General features: G+C 40.9%; 1 protein-coding gene across 4 annotated transcripts in view; it reads left to right on the plus strand.

Annotated features, from left to right (window-relative positions):
- Positions 1 to 6,660: 6,660 nt before the first annotated feature.
- PHF21B (PHD finger protein 21B) overlaps positions 6,661 to 23,701 on the plus strand; it is a gene marked incomplete at both ends in the record, with an annotated part of 164,063 nt that continues 147,022 nt past the window's right edge. For 2 of the 4 annotated variants that reach the window (XM_082067045.1, XM_082067047.1), the window contains 3 exons: positions 6,661 to 6,714; positions 7,323 to 7,355; positions 7,640 to 7,705. In XM_082067045.1, coding sequence (XP_081923171.1) covers positions 6,661 to 6,714; positions 7,323 to 7,355; positions 7,640 to 7,705 — 153 coding nt within the window. The remainder of the gene's footprint in view (positions 6,715 to 7,322; positions 7,356 to 7,639; positions 7,706 to 23,701) is intronic. The other 2 variants (XM_082067046.1, XM_082067048.1) reach the window with 1 other exon arrangement.

The following is a 23,701-nucleotide window of genomic DNA, read 5'->3' on the forward strand; positions in this document are numbered from 1 at the left end:
TGTGAAGAGTGAATGATTTACAACTCTGCTAAAGGAACTGTGGGGATATGGGCACTCCAGGTAATGAGACGGTGAGGATGTCAAAGACTTAGAAACTAACCCGGAGGATCAGATCTTTAGATGAATGCTGCAACCTCCTGCATATCTTAGACATCAGCATTTAAATGGTCTTTTTATCCCTTCCCTTTCATAATCACAGGAGATTAATGAATTTTCTGATTCATTTTCCCTCTCCCAAAGGTTTTTCCACCAAAGACAAGGGCTGGCTACATCTCTCAGTCTCACTGAGATAGCCATTTTCACTAGTGCCCAGTTAAATTTACTTTGGAAAGAGGAAAAAGTTACTTCTGTAAAATAATTCCTGTTCTCTAAAGCATCTTATCAGTTAAGGTGGAGAGATGATCTGAAAAGGGGAAGGAATGTACTGCAGGATGGAGGTATCCAGGAAATACAGAACAAACTATGAGGTTTGATAGATCAGCTAACTTTATGTGTCTCAATGTGGCTTTAAGCTCTGCTCTTCTCATTTCTCATCTGACTAGTTCCTAAGGTTATTACCACTGGCTATTCCCATGTGTATCAAGAGCCCTTGCTCTTGCAGGAAAGTAGATACTGCCTTGTACGATGATGACCTTTCGTGGTATGTTGCCATTCACTTCAAGTGCTTTCCCAGGGCAGCCTGTGTTGAGCAGCTGCTTCCTTCTTGTTCAGCTGCCCATGACCTTGTTATCTTGCCAGCTTGGGAAGAGGAATTTGAAGTGTGTGGAATTTGCAATAAAGCCATTGATTGTATTTACAAATCACTGTCCAGTACTTTGTTCCTCCATGTCTTTGTAGGACTCCGTAGGAAACAGAGGGAGCACATTACCCAGAGTTATGTGGGGAGGTGGATTTTCCAAGTTAAATGTCATAGAAATATGTCATTACCAAAATCAATTAAGTGCCTTGTTCTCCTTTGTATAATAGCTTTGCAAGTCCTCTCCTGAATCAGTCATGGTATCTGATAAGGGAGGAACTTCACCACCTTTTGTGGGGATCTGAAGTGCGAGATTTGACTCGCAGGTGCTGGGTGCCTGGCTACCTGTAATTAGATGCATTAGAAACAAGATCTTGTTGGTGTCTTAAGTTCTTGATATGATGGTTGTTCCTGAGTCTCCATATGCAGGAAATATTGCTACAAAAAGTGTAATTTATTGGTTTTCTATTGATACCATACTGCACATTCTCAGGTAATCTTATAAGGCATATCAAACTGTCAAATACATTTCTGCAATAACTTTTTGCAGAAAAAGGCTCTGATTTGGAAATAAGTAAATTTATTACTGAGGACTATCAAATTGATTCACATACATAAAGGTTTTCGTGAACAGAAGTGTTTGTAAAATTGGCCTCTTGGTCCTTATTAATCCAAACAATACCATACAGAAACCAACAGAACTTCTGGCAACAGAGGAGTTACGTTTATATTTCACTGTAGAACACAGACCTTTACTCCAGGACTGCAGAGTACTTTCATGTGTAAAAGTCACCCTCAAGACTCTGGCCATGATCTCCACTGCAAGGAGAAATTAGGCATACGGTTTCTTCTGGAGGAGTTTTGAAGTTCCACAACTTCTAAGAGTTAGAGTTATCTTTCCAGAGGTCAATGAAAAATGTGTTTAATCACATGACATGTCACACTTCATATAAAATTACATTTTTTTTTGCTAGCACCACACTTAAACAGATCCCTCTGCAGCAGTGACAGCTGTCATACTTGGCCTCCCATTTCCTTTGTATTTTCCAGCTAAACCATAAGGGTCCCTTATGTAGATGCACAGGTGGAAGGGGAGCTCACTGAGCTCTCATGCCCCTCCAATAAGCAGGATGACTTTTGTCACCATAATTTCCAAGTAAAGTGCATAAAGCTGTTAACATTTTTATAGGTGACTGCATAATGTTATTGCATAAACGTATTTGACAGATTAATGTATTTTACACAACTTCCCTAGAAAACAATACAAGAAGTATCACTAAATAAAAAGCAATGTACTTCATTATGTTTTATATTTCATACTTCCATGAAATTCTGTGACCCATCTTAGCACTGTAGATATACAAACCAATTTTTGAATGGTGGGCAGCCTGAAACAAATTTCTAAACTTTTCCTGTTGGCATCTCACTGATATGGGAAGGGCAATACAATAACCCTCATCCCTTGCAGGTAATATCTTAAAATGGTATGCTTCATGAAACTGTACACTTCTTTGCAAGAAGTTAGGCTATCAGTAATTGCTATTTTTATTCTGATGAACAAGTGACTATTTTATAATGCTGAGAAAAAGTCCTTTTGCTCTACCAAGGAAATATGCATTAAAACAAATCAAACAGCATAATGTCAATGAATTAACAACTAACAAAAAGAGAAATCACACTTGACTAATTTAGTCAGTTTTAGTTGCTGGCCTGATTCTGAACTCAGAAGTTTTGCACTGATATAATGAGAGGTTGCAAAGGTAACATTCCCAATTTATAAAATCCTCCAGGCTTCACTTTTTCAAAACGCAGACTAAATGCTTCATTAGTTTGTTTAGAGCCAGCTTAATTTCATGACTAACTGCTTAGAAGCCTAGCCTACGCACACACCTTACTTCAGATGTCACATCTTATCAGGTATTTATGTACCTCGCAAAGCCCTACTTTTGTTGGGTCTAGCACTACAAAATAACTTGTACAGGAGGCGTAAGAAGTTACACTGATCCTACATTGAAACAGTTTCGTATTCATCAGTATCTACTGGATTGACCTATTTGTCCTTACAAATGTGAGTAGAGTTTAGATTTTCAAAATTCTCCATACAGCAAAGCCATTGTATTGATTAAGAATTAAACACCTCCTCAGATATTTTCAATTCAGACCCCAAATACACTACGGAAAACAAACTGACTTAGACATTATCTTGAGAAAAATAGTGAAGCTAAGGTTCTTGATTTTACCTGTTTAAGCTGTGTTCAGACACTAAACAAATGCTGTAAATGTAGTCTGTTACCATAACAAATGTTACTAAGTTGAATAAGGCTCTTCTAAAGTAATTTGCTTAATTGTAAGGTTAATAGAAAATTTCAATTTAGTCTTTATTCCTAATTTTGGCAGACTGAGAATACTTCACCATGAATCTTCATATGATTTTAATGTAAGAAGTTGTGTTATGTGTGGGCAGAATATATTTGAGAAGTTTAATGAAAATTGCATGCAATGTTTTGGACTCTCAGCATGTTACATCTCAAAACATCTCTAATTACAGTATAGTTGATGTAAGTTGGTTTTGGTGTACACTAGTGTCTTTATTTAATTTCGAGATTAATTTAATTAGTTATTAAAATTGGCATCCAAGCACGTCTAGAGCACAGTGGTGTTTTAAATACTGACCAATCATTTAGGGTGAGTTTCCACTTGTACTTTAGTGCAGTTAAAATATCAGCATGCAATCATCGCAGGAACAGGAGAATGCATGCACTAAAGTTCTCGTCCTCCGTGCTCTATTGTCTAACTGCTTGTTAAAATGGGCCCTAAATTTTGACTGTCATCAATAACATTATTCTGAGCATTACTTTTGACATCCAACCCCACTCCAGCCATGTTTCAAGACGACAGTAAATCCAACTGCACAGCTCCTGTAGTTGCCCGTAGTTGCAGCTACACGGCAAAACACTGACTTCATATAAAATTGTGCCTTTGGTTTAAATGTATTTTTAAAAATTTGTCAGCAGGCTTGATGCTGGATCAGAAATGAAATAGTAACAATACCAGGGTTAAGATTTCAAATGTGGCCAAAGCATAATCAAATGCAGCTTCATTTTCCCACTGTTTATCCTTGACTAGCAGCCACCCTCATCTTCAACAGTGGCTTGATGTTAGAAAGGGCCAAAGATCTTGGACTTCGTCTTGATTAGAAACCAGATCTGATCTAGTGCAGTGTGGGTAAATTAGGTCAAGTCCTGGGAGAAAAACTACCATGGATTAGGCCTACACTAGATAAACACAAAAATAGCACACTGCCATGATTTTGGCCTGTGTCTGCTCTTGTGCTCTCATAAACAAAGCCTATCCTCTGCTCCCCTGCAGTATGTTTGAAGGGAATGTTCCCAGTGGAACAGTTCCCAGTTCCTAGTGTCTGTCCGTAAGACCTGAAGCAAGGTCACAAATTTGTGGAACAAAAGTGACATAAAGGTGATGTGTTTCTGTCCACAGCTGAGCTAGACCACATCTGTGGTGCAGGGTGACCTGGTGGCACACATATCTGTTACTAACAGCCAAGGAACTGTGCCTTGACTTGGTTGAACTGGAGTATCCACTTAGGCGAACCCTTCTGTGCCGGTTTTTAAGGTGTTGCTGCTGCTATTTAGTGAATAAACCCAGGCCTTGGTTCCTCCCTTGGCAGGAGGTTCGTTTGAGTGTCCCACAGGTCTCATCCCTTTCCCCTCTGCCTGTGGCAACTCGCTGTTTGGGTGCTTGTGCTCTCTGTTAGTTGCAGACCTCAAAACAACTCACACACCAGAAAACTTTAGCTCCTCTGAAAACACTTGTCTGCTTTTTAACGTGGCTGAAGTTTGTGCTCCCATTTCTTGGGGTGAGCACCCCAGCAGTGGACTCCGAACAACCCAGGGGTACAGCAGCTTCTGGTGAGGAGCAGGCAGCCGAGGATGGGGTGAGTGGGGAACAATTTAAACGTGATGCGCTGCCAAGGGGAGCGTAACCCCCCCTGACGCCAGGCTGCCCATTGCCTCAAGTTCTGTGGTGACGTCGATGAAACCCCCACTCGCTGTGGAAGCCGGTAGCTCCTCCAAGTGCCGCAGAGCTCGGGTTACCCTGGGCTGCTGGAGCGCCCGGAGCGGGGCAGGGAGGGAAGTTTTCTTGGGGGCGATGGGGAACCGTCACCAACGGCTCGCCGCGCGCCGCCGGGCGGGAGTCCCTCACACCCCTCACCAGCGGCTCGGTGGGCAGAGCCGGTCCCGGCAGCGGGAGGCGCCCTTGGCGTGTGGCGGGGCGAGTTGAAGAGCGGCTTCCCCCGGTTGGCAGCTGATCCCGTGCCGGCGGGGAAGGGGCGAGCAGATGCAGCGACGTGAGAAGGGGAGCGGGGAAAAGCAGAGTGGGAGTGCGCGGTGATAACGGGGGGGCCTGGAAGAAACTTCCCTCTCCTCAATCTCTTCTCAGCAGTGGGGACGTTGCCTCTCGCCCTGCCCCCAGCTCAGGGCAACGAAGATGATTAAGGGAGGCTGAGGGAGCTGGGTCTCTTCAGCTTGGAGGAGGCTGAGGGGTGACCTTATTAATGTTTACAAATATATAAAGGGTGAGTGTCACGAGGATGGAGCCAGGCTCTTCTCGGTGACAACCAATGATAGGACAAGGGGCAGTGCGTACAAACTGGAACACAGGAGGTTCCACTTAAATATGAGAAGCAACTTTTTCTCAGTGAGGGTGCCAGAGCACTGAACAGGCTGCCCAGGGGGGTTATGGAGTCTCCTTCTCTGGAGACATTCAAAACCCGCCTGGACACATTCCTGTGTAGCCTCATCTAAGTGTTCCTGCTCCGGCAGGGGGACTGGACTAGATGAACATCCTGTGACTCTGTGACAGACCCCACCGGAGACCCACGACAGGGGGAGGGGGGGGTGGGAGCGCAGGCCATGATGCCCCATCTCTGAGGATCCCCTCGCCCCGCGGCGGCGGCAGCCCCTGAGGCGATGGGTCGCCGTGCTCGACCCCTCCCCCAGGTCCCGCCCCGCGGCTCCGCCCTCGCCCCGCCCCTCCTCCCCCCTCCCCCCGCGGGCCCTCGCTCGGGGAGGGGGGGCGTGCGCGCGCGCCGGCACTTTGTTGTTCTCTCGTCTACCGCGGCGGCGGCGCGGGAAGGGCGCATGCGCGGGCCGCAAGCCTTCACTCCCCCCGTTCCACCCCTCCCTCCTCACCGTCCCCCCCCTAAACCCCCCCCCCAGCTCCATCCGGGCACTGCCGAATTAGCATTGACAGCCGAGGCACAACTTTTTCCCCAGGCAAAGTGAAATCAAGGCGCGCACTCCGAGGAAATATAGTCCCTCCCGTTTCCAAGCCCCTGTCGTCCCCATTGGCGGGGGCGGCGGGGCGGCGGGAGGCGGTGGAACGGCTGCGGGGCGGAGCGGGGGCGGCGGGGGAGGGGGGGCGGCGCGGGGGCGCGCGGGCGGGGGCGCGGGGGGAGGGGCCCCCCTACTTTGGCGGAAAGTGAGTGATGAGTCTGTGTCCCCAGCAAAGAGGCAAAGAACTTGCTTTGCAGACTGAGTAGTTGTTTCTTTCGATTGTTGTTGTCGCTTTTTTAAAATAGTATTATCGTTACTGCCATTCCTTTTTTTTTTTTTTTTTTTAGTTTTTCCTAGCCTTTCTTTCGTTCCTTTTTAAAATTACTTTTTTTGTTGTTTTTTGTTTTTTTTTTTTCCGTGGAGGGAGGGGTGGCTGCCTCGCTGGCTGGTGGGTCGGTTGCAAAAAGCGAGAGAGACAAAAAAAAAGAAAAAAAAAAAAGAAAAAGAAAAGAAAGGGAGGAAAAAAAAAAGGCAAGCCAAACAAAACCAAACCAAAAACCAAACCAAACAAACAAACAAAACTTCATTCGGATCTGAAAGTGGCAGGAAAGTGCCTGGCAAGTTGCAGGGATGGAGCTACACAGCTTGCAAGAGGCGTTAAAAGTGGAAATCCAATGTCATCAGGTAAAAAAAAATAAAATGATAAGCAAATAAAAAATGCTCTTGTATCCCCGGTGCTTTTTAGAGGGAGAGGAGGATCGGAAGGGAGCCAGTGTTGCATGCTTATCAAGTAGCCTTTGCTTCTTGTCGCAGGGTCTATCGATCAGGGGAGGAGGGGGGGAGCGGGGCCGGGGCCGCGGCCGGGGCGGCGGGGGAGGCCGGGACCGCGGCGGGGGCCCCCCGCGGGCCCCCCCGGCCCCCCGCGGCAATGGCGAGCACTTCGCCAAAGTAGTTTTGCAGCTTGTTTGGCTGAGTTTTTTTGTGTGTGTGTGTGTTGTGGAGATGAGGAGTTAACGTTGCGGTTGGTGCTTGTGTGAGTGTGTGTGTGTGTACGCGTGTGCGTGAGTGTGAGTGCGTGTGTGCGAGTGTGTGTGTGTGTTGGAGAGATTAGGACGAGACTTGAATATTTATGAGCTTTGCTTGAAACTGACTCGCAGTGTTTACTTGCCTCTTTGTTCCTTACCCCCCTCCCTCCCCCGTCCACACACATACATACATTTAAAAAAATCCATTAAACTTGAAACAGTTTCTAATTCCTCCTTTTTTGGGGGTGATTTTTTTTTTTTTTATAGAAACTAGTTGCACAGATGAAGCAAGATCCACAGGTAAATGCAGATCCTTTTTTTTCCTCTTCTTCAATATTTTATCCCTGCTGTAATCAGCACAGTTGTGCTGGGACAGCACTATGAGAAACTTTATCAGTAAGAGATCTCATTTTGTAGTTTGCACTGAGCTTTCTTACTAAGGAGGGTGTTTTGTGTGTGCATGCTTTCGTACGGCTTTGGTGGAACTGTTTTGCCTTTGAACAATTTCTAGATCGCAAGTTTATTCATTACAGGGGTTAGTTTACACTTTGCCTTTAATATGCATCTTATTGCCGTTTTTGCAGAACGGGGATCTTAAGAAACAAATCCATGAAAGGCAATCAAGGATAGCAGCTCTTAATGAGAAACAAGTAAGGAACAGATCGATTCAGTTGTGTTTGGTTTCTCTTCTTGTTTTTACAATGCACTTTCTAAACATCCGAAAAGTGTCTGCGTTAGCTGAAAAATACCGACAGCAGAGAATATAACATCCATTTTCCTAAGCGTAAAGTAAGAAAATGCATGTTTTCAAAATGAGGTCGGATTCTCTGATGTCTTGCTGGGAGAAAGAATGATTTTAGTACTAGTAGTAAAAAGATAAGCAGTAGTTAAAACGTAAAAAAAAAAAAAAAAATGAGGCGTCCATTTTGAGTTGGTCGACATGTTTTAGGAATATGGAAAATTCTCCTGTCTTGGGCTACTTTGTACACTTCCATGTAATGTGCAGAGCAAGAGTTGGGAGGGAGGAGGCTGGAGCCCAGTTCGGAGCCATTTCTGTGTTTGATTACAAAACTGATTTTTATTGATCACTTTATTTTATTTCTTTTCTTCTTCTTCATGTGTTGTTTTTTTTTTTTTTTTCCTTCCCTCCCCACTTGCCTTTCTCTTCCCTTGGTCTGATCTGACGTGTTAGCTTTTGATTCGAGTTCACTTAGGCACTTTCACTTTCCCCCCCCTTCCAAAAATACGAATAAAAACAGATTAACCTGTTTCAGCTGCCAGAGGGGGAAGACAAAACGGAGGAGGGGAACAAAACAAACCAGAAACCTTCCTTCCTCCCTCCTCCTTCCTCTCCCCCCTGCCCTCCCCAAACTTTCTCATCTCTCTTTTTGTGCCGAGTGACCCCCGGGCCCACCGCTCCGCCCGTGACCCGTTTCCCCCCGGGAGGAAAGTTGCAGGGCGCGGCGGGGGGCGGTGGGTCTTTCAGCACCGCGGACAGCGGCCGCGACGCCGCCGGGCGCACACTCACGCCCGCACACTCGCATTCATACTCACCGAACTATCCGCACCCCCCTCGGCCCCCCGTCCCCACTTTCAGGACTTCCAGCGCAGGAAGGGGAGTTGACAAAGCCATCCCCCCCAGGGGTGAACTTTCCTTCTCCACCCCCTTGGCCCTCTGCTCCCCCCCCCCCCCCGCCCCGCGCTCCTCCACCTCCCCGGGGGGCCGGCGCGAGCTGAACCGTGAGCTGAGCTCCCCTCCCCGTCTCTCGGCTACCGGCCCTGCCGGCGGCGGGAGAGAGCGCCGTTCCTCCGGAATGTAGCGGGCCTTTCAGCACCGGGGTCGGGGACAGCGCCCGCGGGGCGCCGGGCCGCCTGCCCCGAAGCAGCCGCCTCCCTCCCGGCGAGGGACCTCCGGGGGAGAGGGGGCACGTGTGCGATTCAACCCCTTTCTTCTCCTTCTTTTTTTTTTTTTTTTTTAATTTTTTTTTTCTTTCTTTCTTTCTTTTTTTTTTTTGTGGTGTGTTTTTTTTTTTTTTTTTTTTTTTTTTTTTGTTTTGCTGGAGTTTTGCTTAAAGTTGAAAAGTGATCCGTGCATATATAATCTGTGCCCATAGGTAATGGTGATTATCTGCCACCCTTTTCCTCCCAGTTTATTGTAATCAGAATTTGTCAGCACTCTCAATTTGGTAGTGGAAGCTTCCATTTTGTGAGGAAGGGGTGTGGGTTTCTTCTAACATGGAGAAAAGTCTGCAGAGTTTGAAGGTGGGGGATGGGGCCCCATTCATGCTGAACATTACCATTTTGATTGCTTTGATGCCATTTTTGGAGGGGGGAGGGGATAGAATACCCTACTCAGCAGAGCACAAAGATGTTTAATCACTGTATAGAATCAAATCAGATACTTTCTTTTTTAAAGCAAATCTGACACTACATGATAGCTAAGGGCTGTTAGTCCTTTTTTGCAGTGTAAAACAGCAAGTTGTTGACTCTAATACTACTATACTGAGTAGAAGATTTTCTTTTTTTAAAACAAGGTAACAGCCTTTACTGCAACAATGCATCTTTATGTGTTCTGTCTTCAATATGGAAATAGTTTTACTGTTCTAAGTGGGTATTTAGAACATACATTTGATCATTTTCCCCTGTATTGTAGCAACTATTTCAAGGCTGTTTAAATTTTTATGATGATAGTAAATGAGAAGCTATTTATTATGTGTCATGTTGGAATTTAGATAAGGCAGAGAGACACATTTGAAAATACAGTTTGACTGTTCTGATTCAGCTCGGTGAAAAAGGTTTTTGCTAAGCTTGCACAACATATTTGTGTATAATCCAAGCTAACTAGTAAACAATCATTGTGTGTTTATGACTTGCCCTTCTCATAATCTTCTAAATGAAACTATAAACTATTAAGTAATTAAACATCAAATACTAAAATTCTGTAAATAGCAAATTTCATGTAGCAGGAAACCTACTATTTTTAGGCAAAACCCTAGATTTCTTTTACTGATTTCAACATCCTGTGCAACAAGAGCTTATAAATAAGGGACTAGCTGGTGATGTGATGTCCTCTTGCTCCAGACTGCCACCTCTGGAGGTCTAAACTGAAATCTTTCTTGGGTCACAAGTGAAATGAGTTTGGAGGTCTTAGCCTTTGACCAAGTCACAAAACCATCATGTAACTTTGCAGACTTGCTATAATTAGTAGCTGCTCCTTAGCTAATGGCTTATAAATGAACTAGCGGTCCTTGAGGGCATGAAGAAAGTGCCCTGAAGGCTACTGAGACAATAGATAGGCCAATGCTGGAGACATTTAGTGATTTCAAGCTCTGACCTTTGTGGCTATACCAAAACACTGACATAAACTTAAGTAGGCCGTGTAAGTAGGGAGGTTATTTTTACATATGTATTTACATTCCTTCCCTCCTTACCCCCTTCCCAATCCCCTCCCCAATTTGTTTAGGCACAACTAATTCATAATTCAATTATGTATACCTTTGATTGTGCATGCACTGAATACAAAAGGTGCTACAATTGCATTTCAATTAAACTGCACATGTGGATGATGAAACAGATAGTAAAATGGATGGACGATCACATCATCCACATCTGTTAGAAATATAGCAGCGGTGAGTGTTATCTTCCAGTACCCCTATTAATCAGTTTTCCATTGTAGCCACTGGCATTTGTGGCAATATTTCCCTTTCTAGAAACAAATAGAGACAGAAAGAACTGAATTACAAGCTCAACTTCTAGTGCATGAAGTAAATGTATAAAGTAGACTTTTATGCACCGTTGGATTTCAAGTTGCAACCTAATTAAGGATCCCTGGCCAGTCATCAATGTTTCTTTTATGTTGGTGCTTTAGACAAATACGGAAGTAAATGTAGTTTTAATATTTTCTCAGTGTTTTCAAATAAGTATTGTAGAGCCATAATTTTCATTATTGAAACAGTGCAGCTTCAGTCAATACTTGATTTGGCATCCAACTCAAAAAGACAAAACTTACTTTTGTTAGAAGTGTATCTTTCATATACTACAGTTTTGATGAATTGTGATAGCATTTGAGAGTGGGTTACCTCTTCTTTAACAAGATATGATGTGTGAAGACTCCATTAGTTGGTCCAATGGTTTTACACCTTCAATCTACAGCACATGCAGAGCAGTGGTAACATTTTTATCTAAATTGTCAAGCAACAAGCATTTATATGTAAATAAAAGAGCTATCATAAGAGCCAGCATTGGCCTTAAAAGCACACCAGAGGTGCTCTGCTGCATGTGTTTCTTGCTTTCTTTATGTCCTTAAAGAGTCATTAAGGGTCTTTTAATTTTAGAAAGTTTTCTCTTATTAATTAATAGATCAAGATAAACAAATAAACAAACCTTTAACCTCCAGTTGGAAATTACTTGTTACTGATATAAGTATTGGGTAGTAAGCCAGGTCTTAAAAACTAACAATAAGCACATGTGGGCTACTGTGTTTTCAACTGTGATGAACTCTGAATTCAGACAGCCTGTCCTGGAGCGCGGTAATAAAAATATGTCTTCCTGAAAGACATTATGTGTATGCCGTTCACTTGTGCACTGCCTCATTTCTTTACCATAATTTACTATCTATGCAGAAAATCAACATTAGTTTCAGGCAGACTCTCCCAGCCTGTGTTATTACTGGTTTGTATTTTTGGGTAGTATATCTGAAATTAAATCGCTGACTGTGTTTTGCCTGTGGTGATCACCAGCAAAGCTTGTTTGTGGAAAGTGTTAGACTTCTTAAAAATTAAGTACAGTTCTTATGCCAGTTGTTGGAAACTATTTAGCTCAAGATGTCTGGTTTTACTGATGTTGTATCCTTGTTTTGGGAAAAAGGAGAGGGTGGCTTTTGTGGTTTGTTGAAATTCATGCTGTGCTGTGCCTGGAAATGGCAGCATTGTTTACATACGTTAAAGGAGAAATTATTGACATTTGCCAAAGCTCAGTATTTTATATGGCTGAGTACTTTCAAAATTGTTTAAGTAAAATAAGTGTTATAAGCTTCAGTGAAAACTGAGATAAAACCTGAAAGGCATTTCCAAATCAAGTAGAACCTAATGTCAAACTCTGTCCCAAGGTACACACAGCACAATTTGTTGTGGCAAGAATTGCATCTGTATATGTTCATCCCAGCAGACTTTGGTTTGAAGGACATTAGTGAGCACCCACTGAAGTGGAGTGAGACAGGGTGGTGAGCTCCCAGTTGAAGTATTAAACTTCTCAGTCACTGCGTTGAGTCTTTAAACACAAAGGCAATGGGTATTAAATATGTGCTTGACTTTGCAGTTCTTCCGCACATTGAGGTCCTGCTGACTTTGCTGGGAAACCTGACTAACTGCCTTTTTTTTTTTTTTTTTTCCCCCACTAGAACTAGCTAGGAATTTATTGTTTGCTTTGCCATCTGTAGGAAAAGTGACAAAACTAGGGAAGAATTTACCTTCAGTACCTTGGAGGAGAAACTTGCAAATATAGTTTGCATAATGTTGATCCTAGCATTCTGTTTGTGCTTTCAGTAATACCATATTGAGATTCTCTGTTCTTATTGGGGAAAAAGGGTAATAAAGGACATTTTCATAGAGGTGAAACACAATGGCAATATGTGTACTTGTGGCTTTCTGCCTTGCATGAGGTTGCCCTTCTAAGATTCATGGAAATTGTACATCCATAATGAAAATGTGTACTGAAGGGGGTTAGAACCACCTTTTGTTTGGTAGCTGCTTGACTGGCATGTGAAATGCTATTTTATTCCAGCATTTTTCTTTGACTGTACACTCTTCTCTACTTGTACAGTATATCAGTTGGCAGGGCTAAGAGTTGAAAAGTGAACATTACATTCATTCTAACAATTTTAAAGAGTTCACTTTGATATTTTAGCCACTTAAAACACCTGCTGTCAGAACAGTACAATTGATTTCAATTAACTTTGAATTTCTTCAATAAGATGACTCTTATAATAACTCCAGTAATCCCATGATGCCTCATTAGAGGAGCGGGCTATGATGATTATCCCTGTGATTTAGCAATTTTTTCCTTACAATGCCTTTGTCTATTCAGAAAAAAAGAATTATGCCAACAATACCTTTTTATTTCACTTCTGGTTTTATACTAACGGTACTTGCTACCTGTTACACATTGTAAAATACCTAATCTATACTTGCAGCAAATAGGTATTTATTCAGATGTACACAATACTTTGCTAGGGAAACCCTTTCAAAGAAACTTTAGTTCTATATAGGAACTCAATTTCTTGGAGTTAGAAATTGTTTCAATTTTTTAGTAGACTCTTGGACAGTTAAAACTGATGCTTCTGCAGGAGTCTTTGTCTAGAGCTCGGGTTTAATGGAACAAATTCTTCACTGGCTTATGCCATGTGAACAGCTCATTCAGAACCCTGTATCCTGTCAGATGTTTATAGTTCACCTTGTTTCAGGATCTGGTTCACCCACTCATTCTGCTTGTGGAAGAAAAGGAAAAGGGGAATATATCTCTAAATGTCTCCTTTCCGTAACAACATGTTAGAGAAGGGGTTTTGAATGGTGATTCAAAATCACATTTCCAATGGGATACTGCATCACTCTAAACACTTCTGATATGTTCAAGTAGAGAAAATCCCTTTTAATCTCATTCCAGATTTGATTTTTAAGTTGAAAGCATGAAGGCGTATAAAGACGCGTTAATACAGAGTTACTTTTAACTTTTCCCTCTGTGCCTTTCTCTGTGTGATCAAAGATAAAATATGCATTATTTTTGTACTTGATTATAAAATGATACCTCACTCTCCGCTCCACCCCCCAAAACAAAATCTGAAGCATCGACACAATTTCTAATCAATAGAGTTAAAGGGTAGAAGTTTGCAAATCAATAAGACAAGGCCATAGTAAATGGTGTATATGTGGCCATGATGTCAAAGAGGGAAATTTGTGCACACAGAGTAGTTGGAGGTAAGGGAAGTACAAAAATGGGCTGCAAGTTTAAGATAAGAACAAAGAAGAACAAAAAAAGAATTGGACTAATTGAAATGCAAATTTGTCTTTCTGCCATTAAAGTAGACGATTATTTCAACCTAACAGACTCATATTTGGTCTATCCAATCCTTGTTATTGAATCAGTTTAAACACCCTTCCCTTATATGCATGTCTATAAAAGTATGTATATCTTTTTTTTTCTTTTTTTTCTTTTTTTTTTTTTTAACTTAAGGTGGTACTACTTTCTTATTTGGAAATGTTCTTCTTGAGCCAAAATGTACTTCCTTAAACATGCTTTCTTCCCCCCCACCTCCCCTTTTTTTTTTTTGAATCAGCTACTTATTGTTATGTAGTAGCAATTTCCAGAGTGTCATATGAAATTGCTGATGCGGCTTAGTTCTAGCTACAACCTGCAACTGCCAATAGTAAGCATCTATTGAAATCTAATATGTACCACAGGGTTTTTTTGCACATTTAGAGGCAGACCCTTCTGGTTAATATACAGAGACAGAGGAAAAATAGGAGGATGTGTGTTGGTTTTTTTTTTTTAAGGAGTTAAATATATGCCGGAGCTTAAACTACAAAATGACACTTTTGACTGAACAAAAGTAAACCACAGAACTGGCCCTAAATGCAGTTGCAGTAAAATCAAAACACTTAAGTATCTGGGAACTCTGTAGGTATGATGAGTGGTGTTAATTTGGGTTTTTGAGAGGCAATCTTATTTTCATAGTTGGATGGGCATTGATACTGTGGCAAAAACAGTGTGCTCACTTGAAAGTTTGTCTGATTGCTTGCATTTAATCAAGAGAAGCATACAATTGGTCTTGAAACAGAAGTTAAATCTATATAGTGCATAGGTCGTTTTCCTTTCCACATTGATTTAACTTGATCATGTTGGTACTTTGTGATGTAGCTTGCCTCTTATCCAAAGTGAAGGAATGGAATAGCTTTTCTGCGCAAACTCAGCTGTTGATGACAAATTTTACAAGGTTACAGAAAGTGAAAATGTATATTACATTTCGATTAACATGAGTCAAGTGAGAATCATTGATACTTTTGACATGCAGCAGAGATTAACCTGCGTTTTCTGTTATTTTCTGCTTTTCTAAAGCGCTTTGAATCAGCTAAGATTGCCTAAGGATTTATTGTTGAACCAAAGCTTTTCTAAGAATGAGAAAGACGAGTGAAGCTTCCATTCTCAGAAATGTACAGGCTTGAGTGTTTCTGTGTATAAATGTGCTTACGTGTGTGTGTGGTTGGGTGTGAGCATAAGGTCTTTCTCTTTGATATCATTCAGGCAGAAAGCCAATATGCACATGTAAATGAGCCTGAAAATGTAATTAAAAATATATACATACTGGGGACTGTGATACAGAATTTAATATGAGATGCAGGTTACAAAATGACAAGTAACGTTCCCTATATAATCACTGATACCAACTCTCATCTGTGATTTATGCATCTCATGTGTTATTAAGTGCCGAAGAGATAAATGCTGAAATTATTTCTTTAGATATAATTTCACCACAATGAGTGAATGCAAAGTATGCCTTGCCCATTCTTTTTTCTTCAACTAAAACAAAAGCCAAAATACACCTACCATGAAAATGTTACTAGGGAGACTAGAAGTATTTTATATAAGGTCAAAGACCTCTTTAATAACATATCTTTCCTGGCAATAAAATGTGACAAAATAGACCTACTTGTGTCATTCATATATTAAGATCAAGGAGATTCCGCAAATTGTTAACATGCATCTAGGAACTCATATACTGATGGAAAAAGATAAAGATTGCCAGGTGAAAGATGTACACGATCTTGGCCTTTATTTCAGTGTAGATAACAAAGGCTTGCACATAAAAGCTTACACAAGAGGCATCTCAGAAACTCCCAACATTAGGCAAGAAGCCAGCTTTCTTTGACTGGAAGTATTTTCTAAAAGTTGGGTTAGAGTGCTGGGTGCAGAAGCTGACATTTCTGCTCGCTAGCTTGGGGAGAAGCTACTTGGAAAATCCTTATTTTGCATTTAAAAATACAAGTGGAGTGCAGATGTATTTCTATCAACAGCTCCATAGGCCATAAATATATACAACCTAAGCCAGTGCCTTATTTACGTTATTTTATTAACATTCTTTGCTGAGTGGGCTTGAATGGAGCACAATCTCTCATATAGAGGATCTAATTATAAACACAAGGGACAGAACCAAATAAGCAGTCTTTAAAGGGAAAAGAGTCTGGCAGCTTTGTTTAAAGTGTCCTTTAATGAACTTCTTTAGCAGCTTGTATCTTAGCAACACATTTTATTACATACCAGTGCGGGAGAAGCAGTTTGCAGATGGAGTTGCACACAGTAATTTATTTCCCCCCCTTTTTTTTTCCTCTCTTTTTTTCCCCTACTTCTCTGTGGTGACTCAACTGGAATGTGCAGAGTAGCTTTTCTATCACTGGTGGCTCACTCGAAATCCCTGATTGGTTCATTTGTATCTGTTCTGTTTTGTTAGTTGATGAAAAAGGCATTTAGTATGGTAAATGCATAGTGATTTTGCTTGCTCCTAGAAATTCAGATATGACTGTTTTGAATAGGCATGGATTTAAATTAAAAACAACTCAAGCTTCTTTCAATGCACTTTTTTCCTTGTATGTGTTCCACTCAGCGCTAGTCCTCATTGCACACACAGATGAGTTTCCAGATTTGGAGGTTATTTACTCTCCAGTGTTACATGGGGTTGTTTTAATCTATCGTCTTTCACTCCTCTAAAACTAACTGGAATATAGCAGTGACAGGAACATTTGCAATCTTTTTTCTTTCTTCTTAGAAAAAACCTGACAGTTAAATTGCAAATATATATATATATATTTATAAAACCCTGTTGCTTTAAAACCAATTGAAATACTGCATTACTGTCACGCCTTCGAACGACCTATAGTGCTTACCTTTGTTGAAATAAATACTTTTTCCTCTCTTCATTACTAATTGCAGACCAAGTTCTGCTTGTATGTTTTGAGTGAAAAAGTCTGTGAGTAGCTTTTTTTCAACAGGGTCTGTTGAGGAATGTGGTACTACTGAAGATGTGTATGAGCAATAGAATCTAGACTTATCATTTTTTTTTCTCATCTCAAATTAAAGGGGAAAAAAAAACTTTTATGAGCAAACTAAGTACTATTGAGCTCAATTTACATTTTCTGCTGGCTAGGCAGGTGTAAATTCAGAAATATATTTCCCTGGAGTTCAGTGGAGTTACTCAGAGTTTGCACTGGTGTGATAAAAATCAGAATCTGACCAGAGGGAGAAAAGCAGGTGAGAAGAGGAGAGGGCAGATGAAGACAGTCCAGAGTGTTAGGAGAACCCATAGAAGATGGAGATTGTTGGCTTAGAGATACTGCTCTTGGGGATGGTTTCATTAAACTTCTGTTAAGAGCTAATGTGTTAAGGGTTGATATTAAAAAGACAAAAATCCATCAATTTCATGAAGTCAATTGATATTTGCAAATAGACAGGAGACGGTTTTTGAAAGAGATTGAATAGTTTCTTTGCTTAACATTAGTAAAATGTAAATGTATTTCCATTAACTGGCAAACTGAGTCCTTGGTTCAAAACTGAAGTTTCTTTTCACTCAAAAATATGGATGGATGGATGAATTTGACTCCAGTTTTCTGGTTTCGGTATGTCAGGTGGCACTGCATGTCGTCCCCTTTGAATCTGCAATATCTCAGCCTTATCGAAAGCATAAAGGAAGGCCTTTGAACTTTAAAAACAGAAAGTGTACCACAAATGGAGGAGTTAAAGACACAGCCCCACCTACCTTTAAAATGCTCTGATATTAGACCTGAAACAGAAGGATGTCCTCTGAAGTCAAAAGCTATTAAGTTGCCATGTGATTAACTTACTTTTTTCTTTTGCAATTCAGTCCACTGTTTATTAACTTAAATTGGATTGGAAAAACTCTGAGCTGGGGGAATGCATCAGAACCTTGCACAATCACCAGTATTAATGATGACAGCCTGAACTGTTGAACAAGCTAAATCATGAAATTTGCAATATTGCTAGACAAAGGGTTATATGTTTTTCTGTAGCTGTGTTGGCCATAACAGAAGGGACCAGCAGTTCCTGGTACAATTCATGTCCTGTCATGAGAAATAGTGTTTACACCATGCACAACATTTGAAGACCATGTCTCAGGATCCTTTCTTTTTTTAATGTGGTGGTGCTGGGAGTATATAAGTGAGGTGTAAAAGCAAAAGTCTTAACATATTCAGAATCATTTGGAAGAAGCCCTCAAGATCATAGAGTCCAATCATTAACCTAACTCTGGAATTAAACCATGTCCCTAAGAACTTCATCTACATGTCTTTTAAACACCTCCAGGGATGGTGACTCCACCACTTCCCTGGGCAGCCTGTTCCAATGCCTGACAACCCTTCCCATGAAGAAATTTTTCTGAATATCCAATCCAAACCTCCCCTGGTACAACTTGAGGCCATTTCCTCCATTTAGAAAGTTCCTTTGCAAAAGTTTCAGTAACAGAGAACAAAACGAAGAACTGAATTATTTTCTGAAACATTTAAGAAGCAATTAGAAACCTGTGCATCTGATGGACCCAAACAAATCAACCAGTTCCAGTTGTTTATTTTTCCTTCAATAAAGAAAGAAAATATTGTAGTTTTTTTTCCAGAAGCACAAACATTTCCAGAAACTTCTTTAACCCTCTGAGCACTAGCACTGCACCTCATTACAGAAGTACTTTTACCAAGGGAAACTTAAAGGAACTTCCATCCCAGATGAAGCAAAGACTCATTTATAAACAATGAGAGCAGGAACAATAGAAAGCTGAGTGCATTCTGCATGAATAATATAACTGAGGGTTGTGAAAAGCCTATGATTTTCGTATGCCAAACTCAGTGTGGGAGTGCAGCATTCAGCTGATTTTTTTGACACTGGAGATTCATCCCTTCTCCCCGCCACGTTTATATGCAAACATATAGACACAGAGGACTAGCACTGGTGATTAAAGAGGGAAGCCATCCGCAGCTCCTATGCAGTGATGTTGAGACTTGGATGTAAATTCATAAAGCTGATGTAACTTAGGTTGAAATCTAGACCAACACTTAGCTTTAATATATGCCTTGGGTAGGTGTAGGAAAGGCCAAAGACCTGCTGTAAGAATAGAGTTTGAGCGTCAGTCTGTATTCTTGGCTGAGTGTTTGATTTTTTTTCATTCATGAGTTTTTAAGTCAGAGAGCTTATGAGGCCTTCAGTATGAACTCAGAATTCTGGCACCTTTAGATATATCATTTTTATTTATGAGAATAAATCTGGATTTAAGCTCTGAATTTCAGGCCTCGTGGTTGAAAAATTTTGGCTGCAGTTGTTTATTTTCTCTTTTTTCCCTCTTGCATTTTCTTAATTAAAGTCATTCTCCTAAAGGTGCTGAACAGTAGGCCCTTTGGATCTGGATCTGTCTTTGTTCTATATGCATGTAGTGTTTGGCTTAATGAGATTCTCTTCCAGGACTCCTAGACCATAAGATAATGCAAACAGTGAGTAATAAATTGAAGGCAATAGTAGCTGATGTTTTGCCATACACAGTGGCAGAATAAACTTTCCCCATAACTCATCTGTGGGTGTCTTTGCCAAATATGTTACAAATATAGAACAAACAAGGTGGAATTTTCCTGGCTTAGGCTGGCTGAGGTGGTCCATTCTGCCCGCTGTTATGGATTTGCTATCCTATAAAGATGTTTGTAGTTTTATAGAAAATAATATATGTAGTTATTTTGTTAAAGTTGACTTATTGGGGTTTTTTGCAGTTCAGTCCCTGGTTGCTCTTTGAAATTGCCACCTATTAAACTGAGTGCTGTCAAATGGTAATGATGGATTTTGGAAGATGATGCAATGTCCTGAAAGCTGGACTGAAATCCACTAATGTATTTCCTGAAGATCTTTCAGCTGTATGGCACCTTCTCTACTAGTGTTAGCTGAGCACAGTGGTGAGCAAAAGCTTTGTCTATAATTACAATTTCTGATGGTCTTCTGTTCTGCTTCACTGTTAAAAAAAAAAAATAAAGGAAGGAAAAGGTGTTACATCAGTCAGATTAAGATCTTTTTGGTTGAGTTGAGCTGTTACTGTTGACACTTTTTGAGCATCTGAACCACTCTTTATAAAAAAAAAGGCCCTAAATTGGCCAACCGCTGATACAGTGTTTGACTTCATCTCTTGGATTCTTACTCTTTCATTAAGCTAGTTTCAACTGAAGCCACTGTTAACCGCCCATGGTCTTTCTCCAGAGACTCTGCCTAAACCTTCAGATTTTGGTGTCACTTGCAGTTATTTCTATAAAAAATAGCTTTAAAAATGTTATTCCAGAACAAAGTCCAAAGAATAACTAGCTGAAAATTACTACATATTTACTTAAGGATTCACTATTGCTTGATAAAGATCTTTTGATCATCAGATACTTATATATTCATTAGCTGGGCTGTTGCAACCTATCGTGCAAGTACATAAATTTTTTAAATGCATAGTTCTCACCAGATTATACACATATGTGAACTGAGGTGTATTAAAATGCAGATTCTTGACACAACTGAGCTCAGAACTTTTATAGTCTGTTGGGTTATGATCCAGTGAAGGAGTTTTACCTTCCCAAGTTAGGATCCATTAGGTAGGAACAATTCTTCCAAAGTCATTACACTATTTTCAACTTAGAAAGGCTTGAAATTAGCATTAATGGAGTATTGGACTTCTGTGGGAATTTGGTTTGATATGTGCAATGAATCAACCTTAAATAAGAATTATTTGGTTGCTTTACAAGCCTGTCCAATTTTATTCTGAGAGCACTGTCTGCTATCTAGTCTAAGAGCATCCAAAATGTTTTTTTAGTTGAAATAGCTTAGAAGGAGAAGTAGACATAGAGATGTTTCAAGGGCCAGATTTTGTGAAACATAAGGGCTTTGGCATAATTACCCTTCATATTTTAAGGAGAAAACCGCCCTCCACTTGGCAGAAGAGGTTTCCAGACTGTACAGAAATCAGAACACTCAAAGATCATGAGAAACAGGAGTAAGAGATGATACCTAGAACAAAGAGAGTAAAGCTTGATCTTAGGGGTTCTTTGTGAACGTAACAGGGAGGCCCCAGTATTGTGATGGAAAATTCAGAGGAATAGGTAAAAGTTTGAGATGGGAAGGTGACTGTCTTTCCTAGTCCCCAGCAAAGGGGAGGCTGAAGAGCTTCTGTGAAGGAACTACTTGCAGGCAGGTTGTGACTGTATGCATACCCATAGGTCTGAGCAGTTTCCTCTTCCCACATTTTCTCCTTTCACACAGAATCACAGAATATTAGGGATTGTGTCCAGTTCTGGGCCCCTTAGTTCAAGAAGGACAGGGAACTGCTTGAGAGAGTCTAGCGCAGGGCAACAAAAATGAATAAGGGAGTGGAGCATCTCCCATATGAGGAAAGGCTGAGGAAACTGGGTCTGTTTAGCTTGGAGGAGACTGAGGGGTGTATCACAGTATCACAGTATCACAGTATGTTTGGGATTGGATAATGTTTATAAATATGCAAAGATGAGTGTCAGGAGGATGGAGCCAGGCTCTTGTCAGTGGCAACCAATGGTAAGACAAGGGGCAATGGGTGCAAACTGGAACATAGGAGGTTCCATTTAAATATGAGAAGAAACTTATTCATGGTAGCTAATGATGATATGTAGAAATTCTGTTCTGCAAGTTTGATGCTAGATGGGTAATTAGGATGAGGCCTGATACTCCTATGCACACTTTTCAGTCTTATTTCATTTATTTGCATGAAGTTGATCCATTCTTGCATGGAACTAACTTTTGTTGAATGTATACCCAGGAAATGTGTACTCAGGAAATGTGTGGGGAGATCAATTTTAATGTCATTCAAATCAGTAGTAGTCGAAATTGTCAAAATGCTGTGTATTTGTATTTCCTAAGGCTAATATACTCCCTCCTTTTTTAATTACCACCTATAACTGGAAGTGTGATTGATTTTTCTCTACTGGAATGTCATTACTAGCCTTTCTATATTCAGATGACCATGTTAGAATGTTTGAATAACCCTCTAGTTAGAGTTACGATGTCTCTGCTCAGTGTAGTAATTTCAAGCTAAATGATTTAGTTTGGACTTATTCTTAACTTCCAGAATGGATGTGTCGGTTTTCTGCCCTTACCTGGATACAAAGTGGTAACGTGAAGCTGATCTAGCAAAATGTGTGAGGGACCCGCTCTTTGTTTTTGTTTAGATAGGTAAAGGTAAATCTACCTCAACTTTAGTTAGGCAAGTAAGAAAATACATTAACATCATCTGAGAGGTGTTGACATCTGATGCTATCACTTGCCATGACTAAGGTGATCTTTCTCTAATGTGGATGTTTATAATGCTCTCTGAGTAGTGCGAGCAATCGTACAGTGAAAACTGAACTTCCACTAGTCACTGGTAGTTGTATTGTCTCCCAGCCAGCCCCCTATATTTACTGCATGGCCTTGGCTCCTTCACCCTGAAGGATTTTTAGGTTGAAATGCAAAAACATACTTTCCTGTGATAAGAAATCATTTTATTTAGTCTCTTGGAGTTCATAGGAGGATGGTGGCTCTGCCCACATCAGTGAGTAGTGCAGTGCCAACGGAAGGAGATCTGGAGAGCAGAACAGCGTTGAGAGAACAGAACAGTGCTGAGAGCCCATTGGTGCTGAGGACATTGTGCACATCCTGAGCGTTCAGGCTAGCCCTAGTCTGGTGCCAGAGACTGAGTTGCTGTTACTGCATGGATCGTGTTAATTGTGTTCCCAAAGTGTACTCTTCTATTGAGTTTAATCCAGAAGGAATCCACTCATTCTACCCCAAGATGACTTTGTGATGAGAACCAAAAGTACAAGATCTGCTTTGAGCAGATTACTGGGTGACCTGCTTCAGAAGTGAGCTCTTGATTTGGAAGTGGTAATTAATGTGGATTTGCCCAATATGTATTCCTTGCTGATGGGTTCCTCTGACACTTAACACAGCACTACTCAACTCCAACCATTCTGTCTTCATAGTGATATCACAGGACATGAGCAGAGAGGAGGGGGCAAGAAAGTTGACCTCCTTGTGAGCATGGCTGTATCAACTGTATTCCTCTGTATTCTGCATGCCGGAGGCAAAGGGAATGAAGAACCAGCTCCTGTTATCTTTTCCTACACTGTTCTGAGGGCTAGAAATGTTTTACATCCCTAAGCTCTGGGCTATTACAGGTCTAATGGAGTTCTGGAATCCTACTTAATGCTTTTATTTTTTAATTTCAGATGTTAGACCTATACCTCAGTATGGCTAGGGACAGTGTTCCTCAAGGAGAAAAAGTCTCTTCCATGACATAGCAGTATTTTGGGTTGCAGTATGCAATCAGTTTATCTATGTTAACAGAAGTTAGTGCCTGTTGATTTTGTTACCATGCTTGGATATAACATTAGAGAGACACTTTGGAACTCCTTATATTTCCTGAAGAAAATGCCACCCATTCAATTCTTCAGTAGGAATTATTGCCTCTCCTTTCAGATGCCTAATATTTGTAGCATTTTCCAGTATGTAAGACCCAGAAAAATCAATGTGATTCATAAACACAGTTGAAACTTATTTTGTTTAGTTTACTT

Source organism: Streptopelia decaocto, assembly GCF_964273445.1.
Source record: "Streptopelia decaocto genome assembly, chromosome: 1".
Taxonomy (NCBI): Eukaryota; Metazoa; Chordata; class Aves; order Columbiformes; family Columbidae; genus Streptopelia; species Streptopelia decaocto.